Source organism: Scyliorhinus canicula, chromosome 16, assembly GCF_902713615.1.
Source record: "Scyliorhinus canicula chromosome 16, sScyCan1.1, whole genome shotgun sequence".
Taxonomy (NCBI): domain Eukaryota; kingdom Metazoa; phylum Chordata; class Chondrichthyes; order Carcharhiniformes; family Scyliorhinidae; genus Scyliorhinus; species Scyliorhinus canicula.
This window is the reverse complement of record NC_052161.1, coordinates 85,481,740-85,497,614: the sequence shown is the minus strand read 5'-3', so window position 1 is coordinate 85,497,614 and position 15,875 is coordinate 85,481,740. Positions and strand designations below refer to the sequence as shown.

The following is a 15,875-nucleotide window of genomic DNA, read 5'->3' as shown; positions in this document are numbered from 1 at the left end:
GGGAGACAAGGGGCACGCACCCCTGCCTCATCCCCCAGGACAGCCGAAAGTCCTCCGACCTCCTCCCATTCGTCACCACACACTCGCTACCGGAGCACTGTACAGCAGCCTCACCCACCTAATAAATCCCTCACCAAACCCAAATCTCATCAACACCCCCCACAGGTAGCTCCACTCCATCCTATCAAAAGCTTTCTCCACATCCATCAATGCCACTATCTCCGCCTCCCCGTCCACTGCCGACATCATTATGACATTAAGAAGCTGCCACACATTGGCATTCAGCTGCCTCCCCTTCACAAAACCCGTTTGGTCCTCATGAATAACCATCGGAACCACATCCTCCACCCTCCTGGCCAGTATCTTGGCCAGCAGCTTCACGTCCACGTTGAGCAGCGAGATCGGCCTGTAAGACCCACACTGGAGGGGGTCCTTATCCCGCTTTAAGATCAGAGAAATTAATGCTCTGGACATCGTCGGGGGCAAAGCCCCCCCCCCCCCCCCCCTCCCTTGCCTCATTCAGGGTCCTCAGTAACAGCGGGCCGAACAGGTCTGACAACGTCTTGTAAAACTCCACCGGGAACCCGTCAGGCCCCGGTGCCTTCCCTGACTGCATACTCCCCAACGCCTTGATCAGCTCCTCCAACTCAATTGGGGACCCCAGACCCTCCATCCGCTCCTCCCCCACTCTCGGGAACTCCAGCTTATCCAAGAAGCGGTCCATCCCATCCTCCTCCCCAGGGAGCACCGACCGGTACAACTTCTCATAAAAGGTCCTGAACACCCCATTGATGCCCTTGCACTCCGCACCAGATTCCCTCCTACATCTCTAACTCCTCCTATCTCTCTCGCTGCCTCCCGCTTCCGGAGCTGGTGGGCCAGCAAGGACGGGACATTACTGAGGAGGACAGGGATCAGGGCTCCGCAAAGAGAGAGAGAGACAGAGAGTGAGAGAGACAGTGGGCAGGATTCTCCCATCCCGCGGCAGAGTGTCCATGCCGTCGTAAAAGCCGTCGCGTTTTACGACGTCGTGAATGGGATGCTCCCAGGACTAATTCTGGCCCCTACAGGGGGCCAGCACGGCGCTGGAGTGGTTCACGACGCTCCAGCAGCTGATCCCGGCATGAACTGGGCACCGCGGGATCCGTGCATGTGCAGTGGCGCCGGCACCAATGCGCACATGAGCAGTGGCCTCCTTCATGCACCAGCCCCAACACAACATGGCGCAGGGCTACAGGGGCTGGCACATAGGAAATGAGTCCCCCAGCCAGAAAGGCTGGCCCGCCGATCGGTGGCCCCCGATCGTGGGCCAGGCCATATTGGAGCCCCACCCCCTCCCCTCCCCCCTTACAGGCGGCCGCCACCAGTGTGGTGGTATGATTTGCATAGCTGTCTGCCATTGGTGCAGAACACCGGTTTACCATTGGCCCTGGTTGGTCATGTGCCTCTCGACCGATTGGTTGAGACCAGTCATGTGACGGCTCTCCGATTGGTCGAGAGGCTGAGTTAACCACGCCTCCATACCGAGGTATAAATAGTCAGAACGCCCGGCGGTCGTCCATTTACTGTAGTCGACCGCAGGGCTAACTTCTAGCTTATTAAAGCCTAACTTTTGTACAGCAACTCATCTCGCGTTCGATTGATGGTTCATCAACCAGACCCTTCCACGCTGAGTTCCTGCCGGCTGTGAGCAGGTTAGAACGACGCCAGCGGGATTCAGCGTTTCCACGACGGCCGCTCGGCCCATCCGGGCCGGAGAATCGGCGGGCCGGTCCCATCGAGCGGCCCATGACCGGCACCACACCAACCACGTCGGTGCCAATGGTTTTGGTTCTCCGGTCTGCGGAGAATCGCGTGCCAGCGTCGGGGCGGCTTGGCCCGGTCGTGGGGATTCTCCGGCCTGGCCCAGGGGTGAGAGAATCCCGCCAAGGAGCAGGGAAGCAGAGACAGAGAAGAGGAGGAGAGAGAGAGAGAGGAAGGCAGAGAGAGAGAGAGAGCGCAAGAGGACAGGACATTACTGAGGAGAACAAAAACTATGCCTTAGTAAATTGAGAAAGAGAAGATAATGAGAGTGGGAGAGACAGACAGACACAGAGAGAGAAAAACAGAGACAGAGAGCGAAGGAGAGAGCAAAGAAGTAGTCACACAGAGAGAAAGACAAAGAGAGAGAGAGACAGAGACAGAAAGAATGAGAAGGCGCCCACTGGGCTTGTCCGTAACAGATAAACAAGGGGAAAGTTACCTCCATGAGCGCAAGCTTTTTCTGTGTGGTTTCAATATACTGGGACACAGCCATGTAGATGAACTTGTACTGTGCCTCTGTCTGAACCATTCCCGAACGCTGGTTCCGTACGGTCTGGATTGTCTTCTGAATATCAATATCACAATCAACACCTGCAGGGGTCAGGGGGCAGACACACAGGCCATATATTACTAATCATCAGGGAGCAAAGCTTCACTCTGTATCTAACCCTGTGCTGTACCTGTCCTGGGAGTGTTTAATGGGGCAGTGCAGAGGGAGCTTTACTCTGAATCTAACCCCGTGCTGTACCTGTCCTGTGAGTGTTTGATGGGGACAGTGTAGAGGGAGCTTTACTCTGTATCTAACCCCGTGCTGTACCTCCCCTGGGAGTGTTTGATGGGGACAGTGCAGAGGGCGCTTTACTCTGTATCTAACCCCATGCTGTACCTGTCCTGGGAGTGTTTAATGGGGCAGTGCAGAGGGAGCTTTACTCTGTATCTAACCCCATGCTGTACCTGTCCTGGGAGTGTTTGATGGGGCAGTGCAGAGGGAGCTTTCCTCTGAATCTAACCCTGTGCTGTACCTGTCCTGGGAGTGTTTAATGGGGCAGTGCAGAGGGAGCTTTACTCTGTATCTAACCCCATGCTGTACCTGTCCTGGGAGTGTTTAATGAGGCAGTGCAGAGGGAGCTTTACTCTGTATCTAACCCCGTGGTCTACCTGTCCTGGGAGTGTTTAATGGAGCAGTGCAGAGGGAGCTTTACTCTGTATCTAACCCCGTGGTCTACCTGTCATGATATGCAAACATGCAACAAATGAACACTCAGAATAGGACACAACCAATGGGCAGTCAGGACATTCAGAGATGGCATCACCACAAGAGGGCATGACATAAACACTATAAAAGGGATGAGGCACTCACACCCTGCCTCTTTCCACAGACAGACATCTGGAGAGTTAGACAGGGTGATCAGCAGCATCACACCCCAGCACGTAGCTTAGAGCATAGAACATAGAACATAGAACAGTACAGCACAGAACAGGCCCTTCGGCCCTCGATGTTGTGCCGAGCAGAAAGCTGGTACAGTTAGATTAGCAGAGAGTCGAACTCATTTGAGAACTATGTTAATAGTTCAATAAACACGTTGAACTCATTTCAGAGTCTGGAGCATTCTTTAGTTAAGACTGCATCAAGTAACAGCCTGTGTTATCTGAAGCAGCATAACACAACATGATACCAGGAGAGACTGTTCAATCTATTTAGTTCAACTCAGCAAGATCCGTGACAACCAGCTGCTGAATACAGGCACAATGGACAAGATTCAGGCTCCTCATCAGCTCAGGACCATCGGCAGTCTCAGTGCCAACTGCCGATCATTCAAGCAGAAGTTTCAACTATACGTGTGTGGTAAACCACTGTTACACCTGTATTACAGGTTCGCCGGTAGCCCCTGCTTATAAATGTGCGTGTCCTCTATTCAGCAGCCATTTCACCAGCTGCTGTGGGAGGCCACACATCTGACTGCAATGAAGACACAGTTGTATCCAACCTTAGTCTTTGTACAATTGATCGTGCATCAACGTGGAAGTATCTGACCTCAATGGCGTGACTGATGCTCGGAAGATAGCTCTTCTACTCACCACTGCGGGTGACCATGCGATAGAGATCTTCAACTCCTTTCACTTTTCCGAAGGGCAGGACAAAACTAAGTACCAAACCATCCTGGACAAATTCGACAGCCACTGCGAGGTGGACACCAACAGAATCTTCGAGCGCTACATCTTCAAGCAGAGGATGCAAGGTAAAGATGAATCCTTCACCTCCTATCTAACTAACCTTAGACTGCTAGCACAATCCTGCAACTTCGGTGATATCACTGACTCCATGATCAGAGACCAAATCGTTTTTGGAGTCCACTCTGATCCTCTGCGAGAGCAATTGTTGAAAATCAAGCACATGGCCCTGCCAGTCGCGATTGAAACGTGTACTGTGCATGAGCACGCTAAAAATCGCTATTTACAGTACAAAACGGCAGAAAGTGAAAAAACAAGCCTCCTACGAGGTGGAGAGTATTCAGGCCAACTCCCGGATGCAGCGCCTCCACATTGACGAAAGCGGCCATTTTGCGCGTTCTTCCCGGGGCCTGACGCATGCGCAATGCAATCGGGAACACAAAGCGGCCGAAAACCGCACTGCGCAGGTGTAGACATCCGAGAACTGCACCGCGCATACGCAACGACGCACTGAGCGTCATGACGTCATGACATGTACGAACTGCGGCACCGCCCATTTTTTTAAAAACTGCCCTACAAGAGGCAAACACTGTTTAAACTGTGGGAAACCAAACCACTATGCAGCCCTGTGCAGATCTACAGCACCAGTCAGGAGCCAGCGCTCCCAATTCAGACAGCGGCACATCAGAAATGTGCAACACCGAATGCATGACTCTGATCCAGGCAGTGCGACGGATCCAGATGATGTATATCTGGACAACATTTACCGAGTGGACATTATTACGAAGTGCAAATACGCCACACCGGACTCATCGCGAGTCTAATCAATCCTGGCCGTGGATTCCGAGGATGAATGGTATGCAGTGACGAAGGTCAACCACTGCCCCATCCAGTTCAAACTGGACACAGGTGCCTCCGCCAAACTGCTTTCGCAGGTGGACTTCAAGAGAATCAAGAAGCCCCCCACAATCCTTCCAGCTGCCTGCAAACTCCTGGACTACAATGGAAACGCTATCAAGGCACTGGGGTCCTGCCATCTGCAGGTGTCCAGCCAACACACACAAGCAGGCTTACGCTTCGAGATTGTGAAACCAGACAGGGTGTCCCTGCTCAGTGCACACGCCTGCAAACAACTGAACCTCATTCAAAGGGTCTACACCACGACGCCTCGGATCTTCAGGCCAGCATCGACGACATCCTAACCCAGTACCCAGATGGATTTAGCGGGATGGGCTCACTGCCGTACGAGTACAAGATTCTACTGCGGCCTGATGCCAAGCCAGTGGTCCACGCACCACGACGAGCCCCTGCTCCACTGAGTGAGCGCCTGAAGGCACAGCTCATGGGTCTACAACAAAAAGCCATCATCTCCAAGGTCACTGAACCAACTGACTGGGTCAGCTCAATGGTGTGCGTAAAGAAGCCTTCGGGGGACCTACGCATCTGCATTGACCCCAAGGATCTAAACAAAAACATTATACAGGAACATTACCCCATCCCGAAGGGGGAAGAAATCACGAGTGAGATGGCACACACGCACTTCTTCACAAAATTGGACGCATCCAAAGGATTTTGGCAAATCTAACTTGAAGAATCTAGCAGAAGGTTCTGTACCTCCAATACGCCTTTTGGCAGATTCTGCTACAACCGAATGCATCATCTCGGCATCAGAGATTTTCCATCGCAGCATGGAACAGATGATGGAGGGAATAGAAGGGGTTCGTGTCTACGTTGATAATATCATAATCTGGTCCACAACCCCAGAGGTACATGTGTCGTGACTCAAGAAAGTATTCTGACGCATACATGAACATGGCCTCAAGCTAAACAGGTCCAAGTGCTGTTTTGGGACATCCACGCTGAAGTTCCTGGGCAATCAGATTTCGCAACACGGTGTAGCGCCCAGACACAGACCAAATTAAAGCCATCGAGGCAATGAAAGTCCCCGAGGACAAGAAGGCAGTACTGCGCTTCCTGGGAATGGTCAATTTCCTTGGCAAGGTCATCCCGAATTTGGCCACACACACCACGGCCCTACACAATCTGGTGAAAAAATCAGCTGCCTTTGAGTGGAAGGCGGAGCACCGAACAGAGTGGCTGGAGCTGACAGCCAAGCTCACCACTGCACCCGTCCTTGCATTCTTTGACCCAAACTGAGAGGCCAAGATATCCACAGATGCGAGTCAGGATGGCATTGGGGCGGTGTTGCTTCAAAGAGACGACACGTCATCCTGGGTACCAGCAGCATACGCGTCACGGGCAATGACATCCACTGAGACCAGATATGCGCAGATTGGGAAGGAGTGTTTCGGTCTTCTCACCGGCATCCTCAAATTTCATGATTATGTCTACGGCTTGCCGACATTTACTGTTGAGATGGATCATAGGCCTCTGGTCCACATCATCCAAAAGGACCTGAACAACGTGACGCCTTGTTTGCAGACAATTCTGCTCAAACTCCAGAGGTATGATTTCAATTTGGTGTACACAACTGGCAAGGAGCTCATCATTGCCGATGCATTGTCCCGCTCCGTCAACTCACCCAGTGAACCACTGGAAATCATCCAGCACATCGAATCGCAGGTACAACTGTGTACAAGCACTCTCCCGGCAACACATGAGAAGATCGTTCTCATCCGAGAAGAGACGGCCAAAGACCCCCTGTTGCATCGAGACATCCACATCCTCAGCAATGGCTGGCAGACAGGGCAATGCCCTCAATTCTACAACGTCAAGGACGACCTGACGCTGATCAACGGCATCCTGCTCAAGCTGGACAGGATGTCAGCCCGCTATATCTCCAGAGCATAGTGCTGCTGCAGATTCATGAGGGACACTTGAGCGTAGAAAAGTGTAGACGCAGGGCCCAGCAAGCTGTCTAGCCTGGCATCAACCAGGACATCACGGACATGGTCCTGAACTGCAAAACCTGTCAGAAGTTCCAACCAGCACAGAGCAAAGAGACGCTCCAACCACATGACCTAGAGACCGCTCCGTGGTCCAAGATTGGAATTGACCTATTCCACGCGAATGGTCATGACTATATCTTAATCATCGATTACTTTTCAAACTATCCGGGAGGTGTTGAAGCAGCCAGACCGCACTTCATGGACTGTCATCAAAGCGTGTAAAGGTATATTCCCACAGCATGGCATCCCGAACACCGTCATGAGTGACAATGGCTTCCACAGTGCTTATAGTGCGTACACAGTCGAGAATGGTCCACGTTTGCCAACAGCTACAATTTCAGGCCTGTCATCTCCAGTCTGCACTATCCGCAATCCAATGGCAAAGTCATAAAAGGGATGCACATCGTTAAGCAGCTCATCTGCAAGGCCTCGGACTCCACTTCCGACATACACCTTGCACTACTTGCGTACCGGGCGACTCCCTTGTCCACTGGCATGTCGTCAGCTCAACTGCTGATGAACAGGGACCTGCGGATGACACTTCCAGCCATACACCTGCCCAACCTGGATCACCTCCCGGTGCTGCAGAAGATGCAGCAGCTTCGCGACAGCCAGAAGCAGGGCTATGACGCACATGCCACTGATCTGGATGTGCTATCCCCGGCAGACATGGTCAGGATCAAGATACCGGATGGTGGGTGGTCTGCTCTGGCTGTCGTTGTTCGACAGGTCCAGATCCTATGTCAAACGTGTGGCTGATGGCTCCATTGTGTGAAGGAATTGAAGGGCACTGCGAAAGGTTGCTTGCCCACAACCACTTTCCCCTCCATTTCCACATGTCGAATTGCCACCTCCAGACACCTTTAACCACGAGGCCACCAGTCGTGCCTCCCACTCGCCTGTCAAGGTACCGTCATCCCCTCCACCACCTTTCCGGCGGTCGACGAGGATCAGACGCAAGCCTCAGAGACTGGACTTATGAGCACTTTTTTTGTTTGTTCTGTTCTGTATTCCTCAGTCAGTCACATTAGACAGACACATTCACATGTTTATACATCTAAAAAAAAGGAGAGATGTCATGATATGCAAACATGCAACCAATGAACACTCAGAATAGGACACAACCAATGGGCAGTCAGGACATTCAGAGGTGGCGTCACCACAAGGGGGCATGACATAAACACTATAAAAGGGATGAGGCACTCACACCCTGCCACTTTCCACAGACAGACATCTAGAGAGTTAGACAGGGTTGATCAGCAGCATCACACCCCAGCACGTGGCTTGGAGCAAGCTGGGACAGTTAGACTGAGTTACTACAGTTAGATTAGCAGAGAGTCAAACTCATTAGAGAACTGTGTTAATAGTTCAATAAACACGTTGAACTCATTTCAGAGTCTGGAGCATCCTTTAGTTAAAACTGCATCAAGTAGCAGCCGGTGTTATCCAAGCACGGCAAGAAGTCCCACAACACCAGGTTAAAGTCCAACAGGTTTGTTTCAAACACAAGCTTTCGGAGCACTGCTCCTTCCTCAGGTGAACCTGGTGTTGTGGGACTTCTTGCCGTGCTCATCCAAGTCCAACGCCGGCATCGCCACATGATGTGTTATCCGAAGCAGCATTAGACAACTGTAACTGCCCTGGGAGTGTTTGATGGGGACAGTGTAGAGGGAGCTTTACTTTGTATCTAACCCCTTGCTGTACCTGCCCTGGGAGTGTTTGATGGGGACAGTGTAGAGGGAGCTTTACTCTGTATCTAACCCCGTGCTGTACCTGTCCTGGGAGTGTTTGATTGGGACAGTGTAGAGGGAGCTTTACTCTGTATCTAACCCCGTGCTGTACCTGCCCTGGGAGAGTTTGATGGGGACAGTGTAGAGGGAGCTTTACTCTGTATCTAACCCCGTGCTGTACCTGCCCTGGGAGAGTTTGATGGGGACAGTGTAGAGGGAGCTTTACTCTGTATCTAACTCCGTGCTGTACCTGTCCTGGGAGTGTTTGATGGGGACAGTGTAGAGGGAGCTTTACTCTGTATCTAACCCCGTGCTGTACCTGTCCTGGGAGTGTTTGATGGGGACAGTGTAGAGGGAGCTTTACCCTGTATCTAACCCCGTGATGTACCTGTCCTGGGAGTGTTTGATGGGGACAGTGTAGAGGGAGATTACTCTGTATCTAACCCCGTGATGTACCTGTCCTGGGAGTGTTTGATGGGACAGTGTAGAGGGAGATTACTCTGTATCTAACCCCGTGCTGTACCTGTCCTGGGAGAGTTTGATGGGGACAGTGTAGAGGGAGCTTTACTCTGTATCTAACCCCGTGCTGTACCTGTCCTGGGAGAGTTTGATGGGGAAAGTGTAGAGGGAGCTTTACTCTGTATCTAACCCCGTGCTGTACCTGTCCTGGGAGTGTTTGATGGGGGACAATGTCGAGGGAGCTTTACTCAGTATCTAACCCCGTGCTGTACCTGTCCTGGGAGTGTTTGATGGGGTCAGTGTAGCGGGAGCTTTACTCTGTATCTAACCCCGTGCTGTACGTGTCCTGGGAGTGTTTGATGGGGACAGTGTAGAGGGAGCTTTACTCTGTATCTAACCCCGTGCTGTACCTGTCCTGGGAGTGTTTGATGGGGACAGTGTAGAGGGAGCTTTACTCTGTATCTAACCCCGTGCTGTACCTGTCCTGGGAGTGTTTGATGGAGACATGTAGAGGGAGCTTTACTCTGTATCTAACCCCGTGCTGTACCTGTCCTGGCAGTGTTTGATGGGGACAGTGTAGAGGGTGCTTTACTCTGTATCTAACCCCGTGCTGTACCTGTCCTGGGAGTGTTTGATGGGGACAGTGTAGAGGGAGCTTTACTCTGTATCTAACCCCGTGCTGTACCTGTCCTGGGAGTGTTTGATGGGGACAGTGTAGAGGGTGCTTTACTCTGTATCTAACCCCGTGCTGTACCTGTCCTGGGAGTGTTTGATGGGGACAGTGTAGAGGGAGCTTTACTCTGTATCTAACCCTGTGCTGTACCTGTCCTGGGAGTGTTTGATGGAGACAGTGTAGAGGGTGCTTTACTCTATATCTAACCCCGTGCTGTACCTGTCCTGCGAGTGTTTGATGGGGACAGTGTAGGGGGGGTTTTACTCTGTATCTAACCCCGTGCTGTACCTGTCCTGGGAGTGTTTGATGGGGTCAGTGTAGAGAGAGCTTTACTCTGTATCTAACCCCGTGCTGTACCTGTCCTGGGAGTGTTTGATGGGGACAGTGTAGAGGGAGCTTTACTCTGTATCTAACCCCGTGCTGTACCTGTCCTGGGAGTGTTTGATGGGGAAAGTGTAGAGGGAGCTTTACTCTGTATCTAACCCCGTGCTGTACCTGTCCTGGGAGTGTTTGATGGGGACAGTGCAGAGGGAGCTTTACTCTGTATCTAACCTAGTATTTGATTCTCACCCTGTCTGTCGATCTTGTCCACAAGCATATCGATGACGATGATGGTTCCTGTGCGACCGATCCCGGCACTAATGAAATAAATACAATTTTAATAATATGCAAGAAGTCATCGTAACTGACATCTACATTTGAAAATCTCAACTTAACTGCTGGGGGCCCTCAACTCTGGAATTCCATCCTGAAACCACTTTGTCTCTCTTTCTCTGTCTCTCTCTCTCTCTCCCTATATCTGTCTGTCTTCCTCTCTCTGTCTCTCTCTGTCTTCTTCTCTCCCTATCTCAGTCTGTTCCCCCCTCTCCCCCTCCCAACTCCCGAATCCGCTCACTCTCTCCCCTTTTGTGTCTCTCACTCCAGTTTCCCCCCACTCTCGCTCTCTCTCTTTCTCCCATTGCCCTACTCCTTCCCACTCTCTCACTCTTACTCTCTCCAACTCCCAACCTATTCCTCCCCCTCTCTCCACTCATCTCTTCCCACCCCGTTCTTTCTCCCTCCCTCCCTCTCTGAATCTTACTCACCCTGTCATAATATACATCCAGGTATGTGATGGAGTGCAGACAGGCAGTGATTGACACACAGGATGACCAATGAACACACAGAACACAGCAGCCAATCACCAGACAGGACACTACCACTATAAAGCCAGAGGGCACTAGTTTTCCCGCTCTTTCGGGATCCAGCCTCTGGGATAGTCAGAGCTCGTGAACATTAGTCAAGGCACACACCATGTGGTAGTCAGCAAGTCTGGTCAGTCTAGCCTCAGGTCTCCAGTCAAGTCAGCATAGTATCAACCTACAGTCGGATGTGTAAATAGTTATCTGTTTAATAAAATCGTGTTGCATTTCATCGAGTGTTGGAAGTCTGTCTCTCTCTACACTGCATCAAGCGCAGTCCACCCAGACCCAGCCTACACAACACATCACGGTACCAGTTTTGGAAGCTGACAATTGACGGACCTACCTTAAGTGAATCAGCGTTGACCAGCCACCAGCCATCCAGTGACATGGAAAACATCTGCCCTCCTCCGCAGCTCCGCATCACCGGCAACCTTGGTGCAAATTGGAAGATCTTCAAACAAAAGTTCCAACTCTATCTCGAAGCCACCGACCTCGAGGCCCCATCGGATGCCAGGAAGATCGCACACTTTCTCTCCTCGGCCGGGGACCACGCCATCCACATCTACAACTCCCTTACATTCGCTGAAGGCGAAGACAAGACCAAATTTAAAACTGTCCTCCTCAAGTTTGACAGCCACTGCGACATTGAGGTAAATGAGAGCTTTGAACGGTACGTTTTCCAGCAGAGGCTTCAGGGTAAGGATGAACCTTTTCAATCCTTTTTTGCCCATCTCCGCATCCTCGCGCAGTCATGTAATTTTGACTCGACAACTGATTCCATGATCCGGGATCAGATCGTTTTCGGGGTCCACTCTGCTTCCCTAAGCCAGCAGCTCCTGAAAGTCAAGCAATTTACCCTAACCATCGCCATCGTACGTCCTCCGCGAGCATGCCAACAACCGGTACTCCCACATCAGGGCGGCAGAAAGGCAAAGCTCACCCCCCACGAAGCGGAACGCGTACAGGCTATCGCTCAAATGCAGGGCCTGAGTCTTAACGAGAGTGGCCATTTGCCCGCTTTTCGCGACCTCCAGCGCATGCGCACCATGACCGAGGGAACGACAAGACCAACGACCAGCCTGCACAGGTGCACACGTCATTCGATCGCACCACGCATGCACGTTGGCGCATGGAACGTGCTGACGTGGGCGTCATGACGTGTCTGAATTGAGGCTCCGCCCATTTAAAGCGGCAATGTCCGGCAAAATCACGACGGTGTCTACAGTGTGGCAAACTTGGCCACTACGCAGCCCTTTGCAGATCTGCTCCACTGCCCAGCATCCAGCGAACCCAACCACGACGCAGGAGCGTCCATTCAATACAGCAGGCCGTGCCAGACTCTGATCCTGACATCCCGACGGATCCAGACGCCGAGTGCCTCAAATCCCCATTCCGGGTGGGCATCATCACTCAGCATGCGCTGCCTTTCCCGAAGATGGTGCAACACCTCCCAGTCCTCAGTGTGGATCCTGATGACGAGTGGTGTGCTGTCCTCACAGTTAACAAGGCTCGCATCCATTTCAGGCTGAACATCGGCGCGTCAGCGAACTTCATTTCGAAATCTGATCTCGACACCATCCGCGTCAGACCAAGCATTCTTCCACCGGCCTGCCAGCTCCTTGACTACAATGGCAATGCCATAGCTGCCAGTGGCTCATGCCAACTAGGAGTTTCCAACAAGTCCCTTAAAGCGACACTGCGATTTGAGATTGTAGGACATGATTGCTTCTCGGCCTTTTGACTAAGATCGAGCGTAGATTGAGCCTTTTGGCTCAGATCTGGTATGTCTCTCTTGTGGCGACCATGAATTGGATTCAATTTGAATTGGTTTTTGGAGCAGGTAAGGAGCTGGATTAGGGATTTGCCTGTGTCCACACTCTGAGCCCTGGCTTTGTAACTCTCATAAAGTAATTAAAAAAAAGAGATTGTAGGACCTGACAGAGCATCCCTGCTCGGTGCTCGGGCCTGCAAACTCCTGAACCTGGTTCAGCGAGTCCACACCATGTCATCCTCACAGGCGACGGCCTCACCTGATGAAAACTTCCAGGCTCAAATTGATGACATCATAGCGCAGTACCAGAGCGTGTTCGACGGTATGGGCACACTCCCATTCCGATACAAAATCCTGCTCAAACCAAACGCCACCCCTGTGATTCATGCACCACATTGGGTGCCGGCACCCCTCAAGGATCACCTCAAGCAGCAATTACAGGACCTCCAGGACCAGGGCATCATATCAAAGGTCACAGAACCCACGGACTGGGTCAGCTCCATGGTCTGCATCAAGAAGCCGTCAGGGGAGCTTCAAATCTGCATCGACCCCAAAGATTTGAATCGCAACATCATGAGGGAACATTACCCAATACCAAAACGAGAAGAGTTGACCAGCGAGATGGCTCATGCCAAACTCTTTACGAAGCTGGACGCCTCCAAGGGGTTCTGGCAGATTCAACTGGACGCATCCAGTCGCAAGCTGTGCACATTCAATACCCTGTTTGGTCGCTACTGCTACAACCGGATGCCTTTTGGCATCATCTCTGCCTCAGAGGTATTTCACCGCATCATGGAACAGATGATGGAGGGTATCGAGGGGGTGCGAGTGTACGTTGACGATGTCATAATCTGGTCCACAACTCCTCAAGAGCACATTGATCGCCTCAAGTAGGTATTCCACAGGATACACGAGCATGGCCTCCGACTCAATAGGGCCAAGTGCTCATTCGGTCAATCAGAATTCGTCGCCCACCACAGAGACTAAACTTATAGATTGAATGTTTGCACAAGTTTGTTACCTCATCGTTTTGACATCTGTACATATCGTTTTTTGCTGTTTCATCTGTCCTACATCTGCACTAGTGACACCTTCCATTGTATATAAGTCTATTTTAGCATATCATGTATACAGTCACGTACATACACACATTTACACGCACATGCACGTTAATACTTATTGTCTCTACACAAGTCTGTTGTCTTCAAAAGAAAAAAAAAAGGGGAGATGTCATAATATACATCTATGTATATAATGGAGTGCAGACAGGCAGTGATTGACACACAGGATGACCAGTATAAACACAGACAGGACACGACCACTATAAAGCCAAAGGGCACCAGTTTTCCCGCTCTCTCGGGATCCAGCCTCTGGGACAGTCAGAGCTTGTTAACATTAGTCAAGGCACACACCATGTGGTAGTCAGTTAGTCTGGTCAGGTTAGCCTCAGGTCTCCAGTCAAGTCAGCATAGTGTCAACCCACAGTAGGATGTGTAAATAGTTAGCTATTTAATAAAATCGTGTTGCATTTCATCGAGTGTTGGAAGTCTGTCTCTTGCTACACTGCATCAAGTGCAGTCCATCCAGACCCAGCCTACACAACACATCACACCCAACCACATCTCCCCCCACTTTCTCTCTCCCTCTCCATCCCTCTCTCGGTTTCTACCATGTCCGACCCCCAATTCTTCCCTCCTCTCCGCTCCCCCATTTTCCTTCAATTAGGCTGTCTTTCTATCTGTATGTGTGTCTCTCTCTCTGTCTCTCTCACTCAAGCTCCCTCTATCTGTCTCACTCTCGCTCTCTGTGTCTTGCTCTACGTCTCTCTCTCTGTCTCTCTGACTCTCTCTCTGTCTCTCTCTTGCTGTCTCTCTCTCTCACTGTCTCACTCTCTTGCTCTCTCTCGCTGTCTCTCTCTGTCTGTCTCTCTTGCTGTCTGTGTCTCTCTCTCTGTCAGTCTGTCTCTCGCTGTCTGTCTCTCTCTTGCTGTCTGTCTCTCTCTCGCTGTCTGTCTGTCTCTCTCACTGTCTGTCTCTCTCTCGCTGTCTGTCTCTCTCTCTCGCTGTCTCTCTCTCTCTGTCTGTCTCTCTCTCACTGTCTCTCGCTGTCTCTCTCGCTGTCTCTCTTCCTCGCTGTCTCTCTCTCTCGCTGCCTCTCTCTTTCGCTGTCTCTCTCTCGCTCTCTCTTTCTCTCTGTCTGTCTGCCTCTCTCTCTCGCTGTCTCTCTCTCGCTCTCTCTCTCTCTCTGTCTGTCTGCCTCTCTCTCTCGCTGTCTCTCTCTCTGTCTGTCTGTCACTCTCTCTTGTTGTCTCTCTCTCTCGCTGTCTCTCTCTCTCTGTCTGTCTGTCTCTCTCTGTCGCTGTCTCTTTCTCTCCCTGTCTCTCTCTCGCTGTCTCTCTCTCTCTCTCGCTGTCTCTCTCTCTCTGTCTGTCTCTCTCTCTCGCTGTCTCTCTCTCTCGCTGTCTCTTTCTCTCGCTGTCTCTCTCTCTCACTGTCTCTCTCTCTCACTGTCTCTCACTCTCTGTCTGTCTCTCTCGCTGTCTCTCTCACTGTCTCTCTCTCGCTGTCTCTCTCTCCCTCTCTCTCTCTCTCTGTCTGTCTGCCTCTCTCTCTCGCTGTCTCTCTCTCGCTCTCTCTCTCTCTCTGTCTGTCTGCCTCTCTCTCTCGCTGTCTCTCTCTCTGTCTGTCTGTCACTGTCTCTCGCTGTCTCTCTCTCTCGCTGTCTCTCTCTGTCTGTCTGTCTGCCTCTCTCTCTCGCTGTCTCTCTCTGGTTTAGCTCCCAGGGCTAAATCGCTGGCTTTTAAAGCAGACCAAGTAGGCCAGCAGCACGGTTCGATTCCCGTACCAGCCTCCCCGAACAGGCACCGGAATGTGGCGACTAGGGGCTTTTCACAGTAACTTCATTGAAGTCTACTCATGACAATAAGCGATTTTCATTTCATTTAAGGGGCTGGTTTAGCTCACCAGGCTAAATCGCCGGCTTTGAAAGCAGACCAAGCAAGCCAGCAGCACGGTTCGATTCCCGTACCAGCCTCCCCGGACAGGCGCTGGAATGTGGCGACTAGGGGCTTTTCACAGTAACTTCATTGAAGCCTACTCGTGACAATAAGCGATTTTCATTTTCATTTTCATTTCATTTCTCTGTCTGTCTGTCACTCTCTCTTGTTGTCTCTCT

General features: G+C 51.5%; 1 protein-coding gene across 2 annotated transcripts in view; it reads right to left on the bottom strand.

The window, feature by feature from the left end:
* The window catches only part of ptpn6 (protein tyrosine phosphatase non-receptor type 6), a 108,847-nt gene that overhangs the window by 15,139 nt on the left and 77,833 nt on the right, over positions 1 to 15,875 (bottom strand). For both annotated transcript variants that reach the window (XM_038822348.1, XM_038822350.1), the window contains exons 12-13: positions 10,317 to 10,384; positions 2,243 to 2,394 (exon numbers count right to left, since the gene is read on the bottom strand). In XM_038822348.1, coding sequence (XP_038678276.1) covers positions 2,243 to 2,394; positions 10,317 to 10,384 — 220 coding nt within the window. The remainder of the gene's footprint in view (positions 1 to 2,242; positions 2,395 to 10,316; positions 10,385 to 15,875) is intronic.